This window comes from Echiichthys vipera, assembly GCF_963691815.1.
Source record: "Echiichthys vipera genome assembly, chromosome: 13".
In the NCBI taxonomy this organism is placed as follows: domain Eukaryota; kingdom Metazoa; phylum Chordata; class Actinopteri; order Perciformes; family Trachinidae; genus Echiichthys; species Echiichthys vipera.
In genome coordinates, this window is record NC_139838.1 from 24691974 (window position 1) to 24707540 (window position 15567).

A 15567-nucleotide genomic window follows, 5' to 3' on the forward strand; every position below is an offset into this window, starting at 1 on the left:
AACTACGTAGTAGTCACAGCTGCCCTGGGGCAGACTGACGGAAGCGAGGCAGCTAATCAATTCAATTCAATTCAATTTTATTTATAGTGCAAAATCATAACAAAAGTTATCTCAGGACACTTTAATCCGCCACTTTAATCAGCGCCTACGGCCCCTCCGACCACCTCCTCAAACATACAGCAGTCAGACACAATCACACGAGGCAAGGTGGGTGAAGTGTCTTGCCCAAGGACAACAATGACCATGACAGGGCAGGGATCAAACCGTCGACCCTTTTGACGTTGGCTGACTCACTCAACCAACTAAGCCACAGTCGCCCCAGTTAGATTTAAGTCTTTAAGAATGTTTTAAAAGTTTCCTTTAAGTCTTCTGTGTAAGACAATTTATGGATTGTTGCTGCAAGACGAGTGTTTTTTACTGAAAACATTTATGAACTTTAAGCATTTAGTGTAAGATTAGTTTCAACATCATTCATTAATTGTCTTTATTTCAAACATATAAGCAATGGAAACAAAGTTAAAATAGTAGTAGATAAATAAACACATGCTCAAAAGTCGGGGAGATAGTAAAAACGTATCTAATCCTACCCTTTAACAGATCAGTTTATATTAGTAACACGTCAGTATATGTTATTAAAAAACTATAATAGCTATAATAACACAGTTCTATCATATAAATGTGTATAACTATCAATAATAACTATGATTATTATATATTATATATAAATTCTATAAACAATCATACATAAACATTATAAACGACAAATATATATATTAATATTTATTATAAATACAAATAACAAGTGTATTACAAAACTAAAGTCTGTGTATGTCCATTTTACGGAGGCTCTTCTAAATGTCTGTACTTTGTGAAGACGATGTCTTTATATTTGTTTTTAAACTGTTTTGTCATTTCTGTACTCCAACACTTAAACTGATTCCACAGTTTAACTCCGTAGATGCTGAAACTACAGCTCTTGTTGGTTGTGCGTGTGTGGCGTACCTTAATTCCTGCGGTTTTGTAGCTGATAAAATAAAACCTTTCTCTTTTTGTGCTTCAGTAAAGTGAACCCATCCGACTGCGTGGACATGGAGTGTGACGCGAAGAAGAAGATGCTGTTGAAGGACTTGGACGGGTCGTTCCTGGGTGCAGTGGGAGCTGTGGTGCCTCAGTCTGAGTTTGCGTGGGGAGGTGATCCCAGGAGAGGGCTGGGCGACTATCGCATCCCCAAGGTCATGCTCACTTACCCCAACGGCAGCCGCATCCCTGTGGACACGATCGCTCCACACAAAGGTAACTATTTAATTATTTTATTGAGGGACAATTGAAAGCCACTTGCTGTGGTTAAATGAATATTTTCTCTTTAACTCGATTGAAATAATTCATATTCGAGATTTCATCTTGAATATTTACATGGGCGCTAACTAGAGTGATCAGATATTAGCTTTTTATCAAAATATTACTTTTTGTTATTTGTGCAAAGTGGTAAAATATAATCGAAATAGTAATAATTTACACTCTTTTAATGATTTAAAACTTTTCCTGTCCTGTGTGACCCTTTGCTGACAGGTAGACCATCAAATACTGCATAATAAAATGCTGTGTTGCTCTCTCTTTAGGTGTGATCAGGGAAAACTGCATGTACATGTCTTCCTGGCAGTGCTACAAATGTTTCAGCCTGAACTACACGATGCTGGTGATCGAGAGCCTGGACGCTGACACAGAGACCAGGCGTCTGTCCCCCGTCGCTGTCCTCGGAGGCGAATATCTGGATCTGATCAACGGTATGTAGCGTCCTGTAGTTGTGATATGATTAAAACCCAGAGACATCTAAATGCTCTCTCTCTAAAAATCAGTTACAGTCTTTAATCCAGCAGTGTGTGTGTTTGCGTCCAGGTCCTCAGGATCACGGCTGGTGTGCGGGCTACACCTGCCAGAAGAGAGTGTCCCTCTTCCACAGCGTTGTGGCCACAAACAAATCCTTCGATGTCTTTTTCTCCAGCGTCAGCCCTCAGAAACTCCGCCTCATGATGCTCAACGCTGATTCTTCCGAGGTCAGAGGACACTAAATATTACCACACAACAAGCAGATCCGCCGGGGCAATCTGATCGGTCGACTTAACATCTATAACGTGCTTAAATCCGCATGACAGCACACGTCTTCATTGAAATATAACTCTGCCGTGACGCTCCTGCTACTGTATTCATGCTTTAATTTATACGCTATAAAGTATAGAAAAGCTCTTCTTACAATCCTTAAATATATATATTATGTAGCAAATACATATTTCTTGCCTAAGCACAGTGGAAGTTGACATCCTTTTTGTTTTCTGCAGAGCATCGTGGTGTCAGTCTTCTACTCCAAGCCTAACCGGTTGGACGTGTACGTCAACAACAACCTGGTTGCTCCGACTAACGCTAAGTGGAACGATGACAACACTGACTACACTCTGAACAAGCCTCTCCAACCAGGTGCTGATGCTTTACCTGCACGCAGATAATGTGACTGTTAATCAATGCAGACAGTGATACACAGGGAAGAGCCTACAGTATCTATTAAGCTGTGTCATCTTATTATGTCAAGTGTGGCTTTCTTTGTATTTGATTACGTTGTTTGTCTCAAACTCAAACACCTGAAACATACTTACTCTTGGCTCAACCAGAAAGTTCTGAGCAGAAACTATAAAATAAACGTTATTCCTGGATTTCCAACATGACAGTTCTGACCTTTAACAAAATAAAATCTAATCTTTTCCCCTCCAGGTCAATATGATCCCCAACTGAGTGCCACTTTGGGCACCAACTACTTCGACCAGGAGTACAAGATGCTGAAGGTCGTGGTGAGAGGCTCCGAACCGGTGGAGATCCGAACCGCCCCGGTTCTGTTCCTCTCTTTTGAGCTGCCCGCCATGACTGAGGACCAGTTCTTCGGAGACAGCCTGGTCCAGAACCTCGCTATATTCCTCAAAGTGCCCCCAAATATGATCCGAATCACCAAAATCATCCGGGAGGGCGGAAGCGCGCGGCGACGGAAGAGATCCACGGGCCTGAAGGTGGAGGTGGAGATCAAGAAACCTCCGGTCCAACAAAGCACCAACAGCACCGACGGTTAGTGAGAGAAGACGTGTAACTTCTGAGCTGATATCGTATTTAAAGACTGTTTTAAAGTCTAATGTGTGGATGTGAATTCAGATTTTTTTGTGTGTTATCTCAGATGAGGAAGACTTTGTGTTGTTGAAGAACATCGCTGATGATCTGGGTCAGGCGGCAGTTTCCGGGAACCTCAGTCAGTCCATCGGCTTCAACGTCTCTTCGATGGGCGTCATCCCGCCTCCGCCTCCATCATCTGACCCCGACTGGAACGAGGTGAACGTCAAGACTCAAATCACAACACCTTTAGAGTAAAAAGAAACAAAAACTAATGGAAAAATCCCATTCCATCAGTTTTAAAACAAGTGCTCACTGCTTTTGTGGTTTCCTGCTTTTAAATCTCAGGAGGCCAATAAAGAAGACACAAGGGAGGAGCCCACAGTGAGCTACGTGTCCAGCGTGGACGACCTGGTGCTGGTGGAGGAGCCCATAGTCGGGGAGTTTGTGGGTCCTCTGGCCCAGCAGCCCACTCTCATGGCTGTGGATGAGCAGGTGAGGAAAAAACACATCTGCACACAGGTCGTCCTCAGAGAAATGACATCCACGGGGATTTACAGCAGCTCAGGATCAGATATTACTGTTCTGAACACGTCATCATTTTACGGATCCTTCATGAGTATCATGTTTCGGATCAAACTCACTCGACTACCAACATGTAGCTCAGTTTATATGTTTAAATAAGGGTAAGCTAGAGTAGTACACAAGAAATTCAACTGTCTGAAAGCTGCCCTGTGCTGTTGTCTGCAGGGTAACTGTGTCTCTGTGGGAGTGACGACGCTCACTGTAACAGCCAGCCTGAAGGACGCCAGTGGGAACAGCGTGGACGGACTGGAGGGTAACACCACCATCCTGTTCAGCACCTGCTGGGCAAACTTCACCGACCTGTCCATTCAGCACAGCGGTACGTCTGCTGCAGGTTTTTTAAAATCAGGCCTATAAATCATATTAACTTTCAGATAAAGTACTGAGGTGGTAAACTCTGGTAAGGTAATTTATTTAAACGGTTAAAACGCCGTCACAGTCTCAAACACACACACAAGAGGAACAAGAAGAGAAACATGTTTGAGTGGAGGGGGACTTTAAAGTTTACTTGACTCTACTATTCCTTCTCCTCCTCCTGGTGCTGCAGTCTCGTGGTTTATTTCAGGATTCTTCCAAAACATTATTTATAAAAAGAAAACCCTCGGTGCAAAAGTTCATCTACTTGCTTTTTAACATTTTACCCGTCCTCTCCCTGCAGGTGAGAACCTGACCATGGTCTTCACGCTGAAGGAGTGGGGTGCCCAGTCACGCGCCTTCGACGTCAGAGACACTCCAACCACTCTGGCCCCTGCGACCACCAGCGGACAACCGGCCACCACCGACGACGACGACAGCGTCTTCTGCTCCAGCGCGGCCCTGTCCGCCGGCAGTCTGTACCTGGTCAGCGTCATCTACAGTGTGGCCTGCTGCTCTGAGGGAACCACCTTATGTTAGTCAGCTCTGTGACGCTAAGAGGGTTTGATGAAGGAAACCTCGACATATAGTCACTTTAACACAAACATATTCACTTTAACACTAATGGGGCTGCTAAAGAAACAAATGTAATCCTTTAATATCATTTAATATCATGCACATGCCTGTTTTTTTCTTCCACTGAATCGTTCGTTAACCAAAGTCAAAATCCAAAGCTCCCACTCCTCCTCTCTGTGAAGGCTATAGTTTGATTCTGTTTCTTTTCTGGTTTTGTAAAAGGTTTAAATGTACTTTTGATATGAAAATACTCAGGGTGACACATCCATGATGTAGACTTTAATAACTGGTGCAATAGAACTTAACTTGGTCTGAAACGAGATGAAGGAAAACATGAAGTTTGCATTTTGTTGTTGAATGTTTTGAAACTTTATTCTCTTTTCAATAAATTCTATTTTTCATTCATAAACATCGTTATTGCATCAGTGTTTTTCTTCATCATATACAGTAATGTGTTACAGTTTATTTTAGAAGAAGTATATTTTGTGTATTCTACATCTATATCTACAGTATGCTAAGGTTTTGAGCAACTTTAATTAATTTAATTTGATGTGTATATTTATATTAATGTATATCTTATCCCTTGCAATGCCAGAATAACCTGCTGCTACATAAGAATTCCCCAGTTTGAGAACAATAAACATTAATCTATTTGATGGATTAACTGAACAGGCAGACTGGGCACAGGAGCAGCGGATCAGAGGTCCTGACTCACAAAATGTTGCCAAATAACCACACAATGATCACAAAGAGACTAAATGGCTGAAAATAGACACAAACTGATCAAAAATGTGCTCATACCAATTAACAAGCAAGAAAACCACCATGAAAAGATGAAACAGGACTAAACATAGATGCTAAAGAATCACAGATGTGCAAATGAACACAAAACGACCACAAAGAAATGTAAAACGCCGAAAATATACATGCAAAGTCATTATTTAGGGAGGCAAAACGACTACAAGTAGACTCTTTGAGTTTGGGCATCTTGTTCCTATGGAGACAGGGTAGGGGCCTCTTCCAAGTCTGTACCCAGGGGCCCTCTATCCATCTGTCTGTCTGTCTATCCATCTATCTATCTATCTATCTATCTATCTATCCATCTATCTGTCTATCTGTCTGTCTATCTGTCTGTCTGTCTGTCTATATCTATCTATCTATCTATCTATCTATCTATCTATCTATCTATCTATCCATCTATCTATCTATCTATCCATCTATCTATCTATCTATCCATCTATCTATCTATCTATCTGTCTATCTGTCTGTCTGTCTGTCTGTCTATATCTATCTATCCATCTATCCATCCATCCATCTGTCTGTCTCATCCGTCTCTGGGTGAAGGCTCTGTCCATGGTGCTGAATGAGGCTGATTGGTTGGATGTTTCCTCTCTAAAGCGCATCAGATCCGTTCACTCCTCACTAGAGGGCGGGAGACTCCGTGGTAAATGCGCCCACGCTGCTGCTCCGGTGCACTGATATTTAATGTCCTGCTTGAACAGAGACAATTCTAAAACTGTGACCCAAAAAACAACCTCCAAATGAGGAGCCATTTGTTTTTGCCGACGCGTAAGTGAATGTCCGCAAACGCACCAGGAGTCGACGAGCGTCCTTTCAGCGCACATCTGTCTCCCCAGGAGGGAGGCGACGGCCGGCGGAGGAACAATTAGTTTTACAGCCTTAATTTGCGTCCCCCATTTAGCCTTTACGATAGAAGTACAATGTGGGCGTGTTCTCGGCCCCTTTTTTTAAACTTTGCACCGCCTGTCCTCCGGAGCTGTGCGCTCTTTGCGGAGCAGCCACTTGCTGCAGAGTGGATGCAGAGTTCAGCTCCGGCTTCGCCCGTGGTCCCCGCGGCCACAGCTCAGGCTCCGGCTCTGATTCAGGACGAGACCAGAGGATGGATCTCTATCACTTCGCTTTTCTCTGCGGAGCTCTGGTGTTTGTTTGGGAAATCCCCGGGTTTCACTCTCTCGCTATTTTCCCTCCGGCTGCCCTGAAGAGCGGCAAGGTGTCGAGGATTTATGATGGACAAGAAGCTTCGAGGTACTTCAAGGAGTTTTACGCGCCGCCGTCCATCGACAGAAACACTAAAGCGACATCCAAAGACTCAGTGGAGCCTCACGACTACATGCTGTCTATTTACACGACCTTCTCCACAGCGGAGAGACTGGGACTCAACGCCAGCTTCTTTCGCTCTTCGAAAGCTGCAAACACTATTGCGAGTTTTGTGGACAGTGGACAAGGTACGTGGAGCTCAACTGTACGTGTGAGTGTGTGTGAGTGTGTGTGTGTGCATGCAGGTAGGATTGACTCATACTCCAGATTAATTCCGTGCAGACAATAGTGGGATATTTTTGTGGTATGTGCATCATCCCCACGAGAATGCATCTGACCCCTCTGCTTTAATGCTTTCCACAGATGACCTCCCACTCTCCCCTCTGAGGAGACAGCAGTATCTGTTCGACGTCTCAACGCTCTCCAAAAAGGCGGAGGTGCTGGGAGCCGAGCTCAGGATATACACCAAAGTGTCTGGGAATTTCCGTATATCGGAAACAGAGCCCGTCGACATCCAGCTCCTCTCCTGCCACGACCGGCAGCTGCTCGACTCCAAAACACTGGACTTGCAAGATTCCCAAAGGCCGAAGTGGGAGGTGTTGGACGTGTGGGAAATATTCAAAGAGCAGCAGCACCTGAGCCAGGGGAAACACTTCTGCCTGGAGCTCAGGGCCATGCTGGACAACCCGGAGAGGGAGCTGGACCTGCAACTTCTGGGGTTGCACAGGTACGGCAGGCCTCAGCAGAAGAAAGCCATCTTAGTGGTGTTCACCAGGTCGAAGAAGAGGCAGACGCTCTTCAGTGAGAGGAGAGAGGGCAGAGTGTTGCTGGGCCTGGAGAGGAAGTCCAAAGAGAAGGGCCCTGGAGCCAAAGCCAGCAGGAGGAGGAGGACGGCTGCGTCCAAAACCCGCCACGGGAAGAGACACGGCAAGAAGTCCAAGTCCAGGTGCAGTAAGAAGCCGCTGCACGTGAACTTCAGAGATCTGGGCTGGGACGACTGGATCATCGCCCCGCTGGATTATGAAGCGTACCACTGCGAGGGGGTGTGTGACTTCCCCCTGCGCTCCCACCTGGAGCCCACCAACCACGCCATCATCCAGACTCTGATGAATTCAATGAACCCCAGCAACATGCCGCCCAGCTGCTGCGCCCCGTCCAAACTCAGCCCCATCAGCATCCTCTACATCGACTCAGGAAACAATGTGGTGTACAAGCAGTACGAGGACATGGTGGTGGAGTCTTGTGGCTGCAGATAGTGGACCTGGCAGGTGTAGGGCGTCACCCTCTGGCTCTCTGGTCACAGTATCACAGTCTGTGTGGGGACGAGGCCGCACCTGAAATAAGGAACACTCGCTTGATCTGTTTGGCGAGAAAAACTTAGTGACGCATTTCCTCACAACGCAAACCAGCAAGGTCATGTTTAATACCTCAAACATTTGTTTTCTTGTTTTTTTTCTCTGTTTTCTGGCAACTTCAACGCTACAGCGACTGCAACTGCATATTCATGGATAGAAGAGAGGTGTTCCTTTAAAAACAGACAGATTTAATACCCCCCCCCCCCCCTATTTTTATCTTATAAATTATTGCCAGTGCAAAAATAAAACCATTTTTTTTATCCTTTTACCACCCACTGTTTGGCCCGTGGGACAGAGCATTACATGTTCAACTGTCACGGACCGCTCGTACTTTGAGAATTTACATGAATATGAATATTTAATATATGGGATGTTAGATTAGAGTCTAGTTTATTGTCTAAAGAACACCCTGTAGTAAACACAGTCCTGGTACAATGGAAACCAGCATCTACAACTTAAAAAAACATAAAAATAAGAAGTATTTCTGTCGTCAAGTCCAACAACGTAATCAACCTTGACCTCTGACCTCAAGATATCTGAAGGAAAATTCAATTCAGTTAAATTTTATTTACAGTGCCAAATCATAACAAAGATGGACACCTGTCTTGATCAGTTTGGGAGGAAGAAAAAGAGAGAGAAAGACACAGACGGACAGTCCCAGAGATGCAAGCAACCAGAAAAATGAGAGTAACTATGAGCTTGGTTCTGTAGGTCCCCACGAGTCCCCACGAGTCCCCCCTTTACAGACATGCACACTTTGTGATAATCCAGACAGTTGGGGGAGAAAAGTTTCCTGCACGCAATCTAAATGTGTAATTTCTGCCTATTCGAAAACGGAGTATTTGAATATTTCTGCATACCGGGGTCCGTAAACAGTCTTGGAGTTGCATTAATTGGGTCTGACTGTAAAGCTGAGACTTGATGAGCCCCATTATATTCGTTACAAGTGTGACGATGTTAGTCCCCGTAGAAGCCATTTCATTGTAGTGAGATAATATTTACAATATAAACTGTATAAAATGAGCTGTTGTGACCTCTAGGATCATCACAACCTCGTGAAACTGTACAACCACCAACTAGAGACCTGGAGCATTCAGAGGATGCATGGCTTCGTTAGGTGTAATGACAATAAGAGGATTCAGATGCAGAACACGAGTGCTCGCCAAAATCTCTTTTTTTTTATTGTTATACCAAATCACAGCATGTTTTTTTTCTATGGTGTTCAAGCTCAAGTTCAAAGTGTCCTAATGTGATTTTTTGGAAGAATTATTTGATTTTTTTATCAATTCGTAAGTAAAAAAAGTTTGTAATTTAGCACAAAATCTGTGTAACAAATGAAACCCACTCAAAATCGACTTATGAGACATAACAGAGCCTGAGAACGGCCGTCACACGCTTCCACCGTAATGTTTGAAGCCTTTGCACACTCGCTGTCTGTTCTTCTTCTACTGCTTAACAGAAACTTCAGTTCACATTTTTTCACCATGTTGGACGTCTTGAGTGGCGTCTCTGCCAAGTTTAAAAAGCAGATTTTCAGCACTTGACACGGCCTACGACTCAGGGAACGTCCTCGCGTGCTGGAGAGAAAACGTGAAGTCCTTTCTTTTTTCCAGATTGATCCGCCGGCATTCACATTTCCACCACAAAAACAAAAAAAACAGTTTTACTTTTTTCGTCGAGGAGATGCATAATTTTGTCTGTGATGCACTGATGTTCAAAAAAAAAAAAGGTACCATGTGTAAATATTTGGAAATAATAATTTATGTTCTACGAATAAGTTATATCATTTTTTTTATCGTCCGCTTTGTTCCGTTACAACTTCCAGACGGCATGAGTCACACATCTGGATGTTCCGGTTCGAATAAACACATATGGGTAATGTTTTGGTAACGAAACGTGACAGCTATGTTCTGGTCCCAGACTGTGAAATACTGTAGTTAATATCAGTGTTTTTGTTGTATATATGCATAGGAAATAATTATTCTGCAAACAAAGAGACATTGTGTGTCTTTGGTAAACTCTTTTTTGTATTTTAGGCTATACTGTTTTAAACATTAGTCGCACATTTTAGCCTCTTATATTGTGTTTTGCATTATTTACTGCGACCTGAAGATAATATATTGTACTGACATGGATAATTCAGTGTCATCTCTGTGCTCTCCTGCATCAAACCCTTATTACAGCAGAAAATGAATTAATAATGTATTTTTACACAGTGAAATAATCAGTAATATTGTATAACCAGATGAATCTATTCTTATAAACTGTGTGAACTGTAAGAGTGTGTAGAGTAACAGACAAATTAAAATGTCTTGAACTTAAAATAACGTTGAAGTTTGGACTTTTAATCACTTTTACCCTCTTTTTTTGGTCATTTTACGTTGTTTATTACTGCTCGTACTGTCACTCTTTACTCTTCCTGGTCTGAATTATTCATCAAGTCATTAACAACTTAGTCAAAATATACCTTTATATACCTGTAACTTTAAATGATCTAAGTTTTTATTGTCCCGCTTGATTTGTTTGCTTATAGCAGAAACCAAAAAAGAAAGGCAAATCAAAAGGCACATCTTTGTCCTCAGGTCCAGTCTCATATATTAATTCAACGTGCTGCAGGAACGAGTCCTAAAAACCAGAAGCCTGTTTTCATTTTTGCACTTCGCTGCATGCACCACCGGTTCCCTCGCCCCAAAGTCAGTGTTTTTTTTTTGTTTTGTTGTCTGAAGTAAGGTCTGTTGTTCACATGAGCTTAAGAGAGAAGAGAAGTTATGTTCTAGGCCAGTAAATACTGCCCTGGTAAAGTTTGGAGCTTGTATGTGTCTTTAAAAAGGTGGTTGCTAACAAGGAGCTGAATGAGACTGCGGACGTTATTGAGGGCATTAAATGTTTTCACAGAGCGTCCCGTAAACAAAGAGTGAATCCTCGCTGCAGCGGTCCGACTTTGACTCTGAACCACGGTCCTTCGCTGCATGTCGACCCCCGTCCACTCCCCGTTTCCTATTAACATTTATCTGCACTTACAAATAAAATTTAAAAAAATATCGCATCAACCGTGCAAGATCCTTAGGAAGCTAGTGGAAGGTGTAGTTTGTTCAAAGCCTTACGTTATATTTTGACTTCTGGAGAATGCATTTTCCCTTAAAACATCATAAAAGTGTTTATTTTTGAAGATTATCTCGCTGAACAAAACATATAAGTATCATAAACAGCTGCTAGCGTCTATAAAGTTCACTCACACATTATATATCTTGTTTGCTGAATTCATACAAGTGTCCTCAGTCCGTTCTCATTCCCACAGCGTCAAATACCGCCGTGGCGTTAGGCCCTGTACGTCTGTGCCAAATCCCCCAGGCTTTCAACTGTAAAGTCATTCGAGGTGATGGATGAGTCAAACAAACACCAGACTTTTACCCAGGAGACCGCAGTTTGTGTTGTATGCTAAGCTAAGCTAACCGGTCGCTGGTCGTAGCTTCATATTTATGATACGAACATGAAAGTGATGTCCATCTTCTCCTCTAATCGCAAGAGGGTAAATAAGCAGATTTCCCAAATGTCAAATTACTCCTTCCCTAAAGTGAAAACATGTCTTTTTCCAGCCAAAAGTGTCTGAAAGTGTGTGCTGCTGTTCTTGATCATTCGTCGTCGTAGGTTCACCTAAACCTGCTCCTGATCAGTACGAACAAGTGGTCTGGAGCCTCTGTCTTCCTCTCTGGCGTTAAAGGGACGAGCGAGCTGAGTGACAGTGTGCAGGGTGAAAACAGGGTCACCAGACAAATGGAAAGAGCGCCATCTTCCCTGGGTGGGCTGTGTTTCTGTGTGACAAACAAACTAGTGTGCAGATGTAGTGACTGACCCCCCCTCCTTTAGTCCAGAGCCACATTGGGTCCCCTGCCCCACGGACAATAGCGGCGGAGGATCTCAACATCAGATTAAGCCTGCCTTTTCCTCACCAGGGCCAAAGGTCAAGTGGGGCATTGTCTCCGGGAGCTTTGGACATTAAACAACGTACACGTCCCCTTAGAGAAGGCCAATGATTGTATAGGCAATCAAGAGTTAAGGGAGGGGGGCGAGGGGAAGGAATGTGTGTGATGCTCTGTGAGGGCCAAACAACAAGGTGAGATATAAAAAAGGGGCGGCCGCTTTAAAGCAGCTGCTCTGAGCAGCCAGCGGAGGACAAAAGACTGGAATGTACCGTCTCTATAGCGGCGTACGGAGGCGTTTCTGCACTGCGTCTCGCTGTGGCAGATTTGCAGTGAGATGGAGAAAGAATATTTGCAGGGGAAACAAAGCCGGGTGTAAATCGACTGCAGGATTCAACAGTTATCAGAGAGGAGAGGAGAGGGGGGGGGGGGGGGGGGGGTAACTGGGAACTCATGTTTTTCTGTTTTCCTGCAGAGTTTTTCTGTGATGTTAAATGTCTCACACATGTCCACAGTGCAGTCAAGAGGAAAAGAAGTGAGGATTGAGCGCGGTGAGATCTGGAAGAAGATAGTTTTCAACATGTGATGTGTGTCCAAGAGATCTCGAGACGGGCGGCACAAAGAAAGAAAAACTTTCCCCTGAAGTATTTACGTAATATAATTCCTTACACTTGTCTTCTTTGTTTACTTTTCGTCGCAGGCAAAAGTGATGTTTTGTTATCTTGACCTCTGTGTTTGCTCTGGTTAACGCCGCCTGTTAGAGGCTTCGGAGTGGAGTCAGATGGCGGCCGGCCCAAAGCGCTCTGACTGACACGGGAGGGAAGTGACTCGTTACTCCTTCTGTTTGTTGAGTAAACTTTAGTGACATCTAAAGGCCTTTACACTCTGAATGAGACTAAATGCTCGCCTGCAAACATTCATGCGGGCAGGTAGTAGTGACGTGATGACATTCTTTTGAACGGCTCTTCGGTATAAATGAAGGGAACCAGGTCGTAGTTGAAAGCCGTTCTTTGTGCCAAAATTTCCCGCTCGCATGCAGGATGCACAGACAGCTATCACACTGAAAACACACCAAATGCTTTTATTTACACTTTTATCCGGTATACGTGACAGGCAGGTGTGTGTGCGCGATGCCATCCGCATGAGCCGTGAGATTCAGTTCCCATCAAAGAGCCGTAATTCCCATCACTAGCAGATAAACAGTTACGCAGTCTAGGGCTTTTATTGTGAAAGGGAAGGACAGAAGGAATGAATAAGGTATTCAAAGCCATTGTCAAGGTTTAAAAGAGCAACGTTTGGCATCTTCTTTGGAGTCTGTGTTGTTGTTTTATAGTCCTCAAGGTTGAGGCCTTTATTTTTCTCTGTGAACATTTTTTTTTTTTTTAAATCAAGCAAAAACATTTTATTGGCGTGTAATATTGGCTTTCTGTTTGAAAGCACTCGTGATAAAAAACAGCAGTGCAGTGTTTAAAGGCCTTGTCGTTTTTGCTGCAGGGTTTTGTCCTTTTCACATTTTGCCTAAATGTGATTTTAAAAGTAAATGTTTTTTGGACATTTAATTGAAACAGTGCATCTTCCTGAAGCATGAAGCCGCTCAGCTCCAGGACGGAGAACATCCAGGACGTAAGAAAGGACTGAACGCACCGATTCATCTGCAGCCTTAGAACTGTGCAAACAGAGAAACATTTATTTTCCATCAGAGTCAAACAGAACAAAGCCAAGGCGGACACATATATAGTCAACCTACAGCAGGTGAGCAGCCCTCATTGGATAATTGGTTGAACAGGATTTCAAATCTATTAGACGACGGATCCACTAGTGGGAGTTTCCATGGTTAGTGTCCAGATGCCACACCATGGTGCACCACAATCACGCCAGAAAAAGTGACATTGAACAAGTAACACACCGAAAACAAATAACAGATTTACATTTCAACAAAACAGAGAAACATACAACAGCAGTTCTACCTTCTGGTCAGTTTGTTCAGGGCGGTGACGGCAGATGGAATAAAAACCTTTTTTAAAACAAGCTTTTTTTTTGTGGGTGATTTGTCCGTACCTGATCCCAGAGGGGAGGAGGGTGAAACAGGGGGATACAGGGTGGGAGGGGTCATGTGCAACGGTCTGAGCTGAAATACAAAGCAGTAAAAGTACATTTATTATATTAAAATGACCATATCTCATATATCATCGTATAGCTAGTTTAGGTGGAACTTGTTAAGAGCGTTACTGTCTTTGGACAAACATAAATAATACACACGTCAATTTTGAGCGTCAAACATTATATTTCCTGTAATTTGGTGAATTCTTTTCCACCAATTTGTGCCTTTTTCTGCATCAATTTACAGTGTAAATGTTGCAGTACGTCCTGCTTCAACCCAAGGATCAGTAAATTAAGGTATGCTTGCCGAAGAAGAGGCACATGCTCTAAATTAAAGAACTAACACTTAGAGCTGTTTCTGTTATACATCTGACCCTCATTGATATATTCATACACATCATACTTTGGGGCTAAAAGTCAAATGTACCTACCACAATTCAGAAATCAACAGTAAACATAAATTAAAACTGCAAGCAGCTATGAACGGACCCTCGCACCTAGTGTGTGTCGGAGGAGCTAGCCAAAGTCTGGAGGAATGTTTGTCCCTATAACTAATGCTTGGAAACAATAAACTTCTCCATATTTACCAACTTGATCTGAAATACATGCAAATTAGACACTTGATGGTAGGGCGTTATCTGTGAGTTTTAGAAAGGGGATACATTTTGTGGTAGACTGAGAAACCGTCTGAAATCACTTATATCCCCCTGTAACTTTTGACATATTTCCCAATGTTACTATTTATGATCTGAAATATGTGCAAAACTGGGAGGATACATTTTGTGGCAGACTAATAAAGCCTTGAATATCACAGATTGGACGAAACGCAACAGTATTGCATCAGATATTTGCAAAGATCATAGTCTGGCTCACCGAATGTACGTTGTACTGCGGCGGGATAAATCCTGACATCCCCTATGTCTGCCATCTCTTTTGAGTTTAGTGCTGTTTAAGATGATTGTGATTAGTTTAAAGAAATACAAACAACCGAGCTGCATTTGTCATTCACGCACATGCACAATACATAAGTATGCTAGGGAGTTTTTTAGCCTGTAATAGATTAAATGGCAGAAATGTCATTGAGCTGCTCTTTACTTTGATTTTCTGGACATTTCCCTCAGATGTGATTGACATTTAAGAGACATTCATGAGCTCTCCGCGTGTGTGCTGACTGACGCGGACTCAGAAGAGAAGAGGGATTACACGGCTGAGTGAAAAAGCAAAGTGACGGAGAAGGAGGAGGTCAGACAGGTGAGTGGGTCACTGCTGCTGACACACAGTGACTTCTTGGCGCAACAGAAGCCATCTCAGGGTTTGGATGTGTGTCTCTGTTGTTGTGAAGTAAATGTTTAAGACATTTAATGTTCCCGGACATCTAAAAAAACATCAAACTTGACTTAAAGGACTGTTTTCCAAGATGTCCCTGCAGCTGGTTGCATCGCTGCTCATAATCTGTTGTGATCTGTCTCAGC

At 43.2% G+C, this 15567-nt stretch overlaps 2 protein-coding genes across 2 annotated transcripts in view; both read left to right on the forward strand.

The window, feature by feature from the left end:
- The window catches only part of pkhd1l1.1 (PKHD1 like 1, tandem duplicate 1), a gene marked incomplete at both ends in the record, with an annotated part of 64171 nt that extends 59545 nt beyond the window's left edge, over window positions 1-4626 (forward strand). Inside the window, 9 exon segments of the mRNA XM_083925219.1 lie at window positions 1061-1293; window positions 1620-1784; window positions 1897-2054; window positions 2337-2472; window positions 2764-3108; window positions 3215-3366; window positions 3496-3642; window positions 3898-4051; window positions 4391-4626. Coding sequence (XP_083781345.1) covers window positions 1061-1293; window positions 1620-1784; window positions 1897-2054; window positions 2337-2472; window positions 2764-3108; window positions 3215-3366; window positions 3496-3642; window positions 3898-4051; window positions 4391-4626 — 1726 coding nt within the window.
- Window positions 4627-6523: 1897 nt separating this feature from the next.
- On the forward strand, window positions 6524-7976 carry gdf6b (growth differentiation factor 6b; the record flags this gene model as incomplete). Its single annotated transcript, XM_083926149.1, has 2 exons — window positions 6524-6908; window positions 7084-7976. Exons 1-2 carry the CDS (start codon window positions 6563-6565, stop codon window positions 7974-7976), a joined length of 1239 nt encoding a protein of 412 aa, XP_083782275.1. The 5' UTR covers window positions 6524-6562.
- Window positions 7977-15567: the final 7591 nt, after the last annotated feature.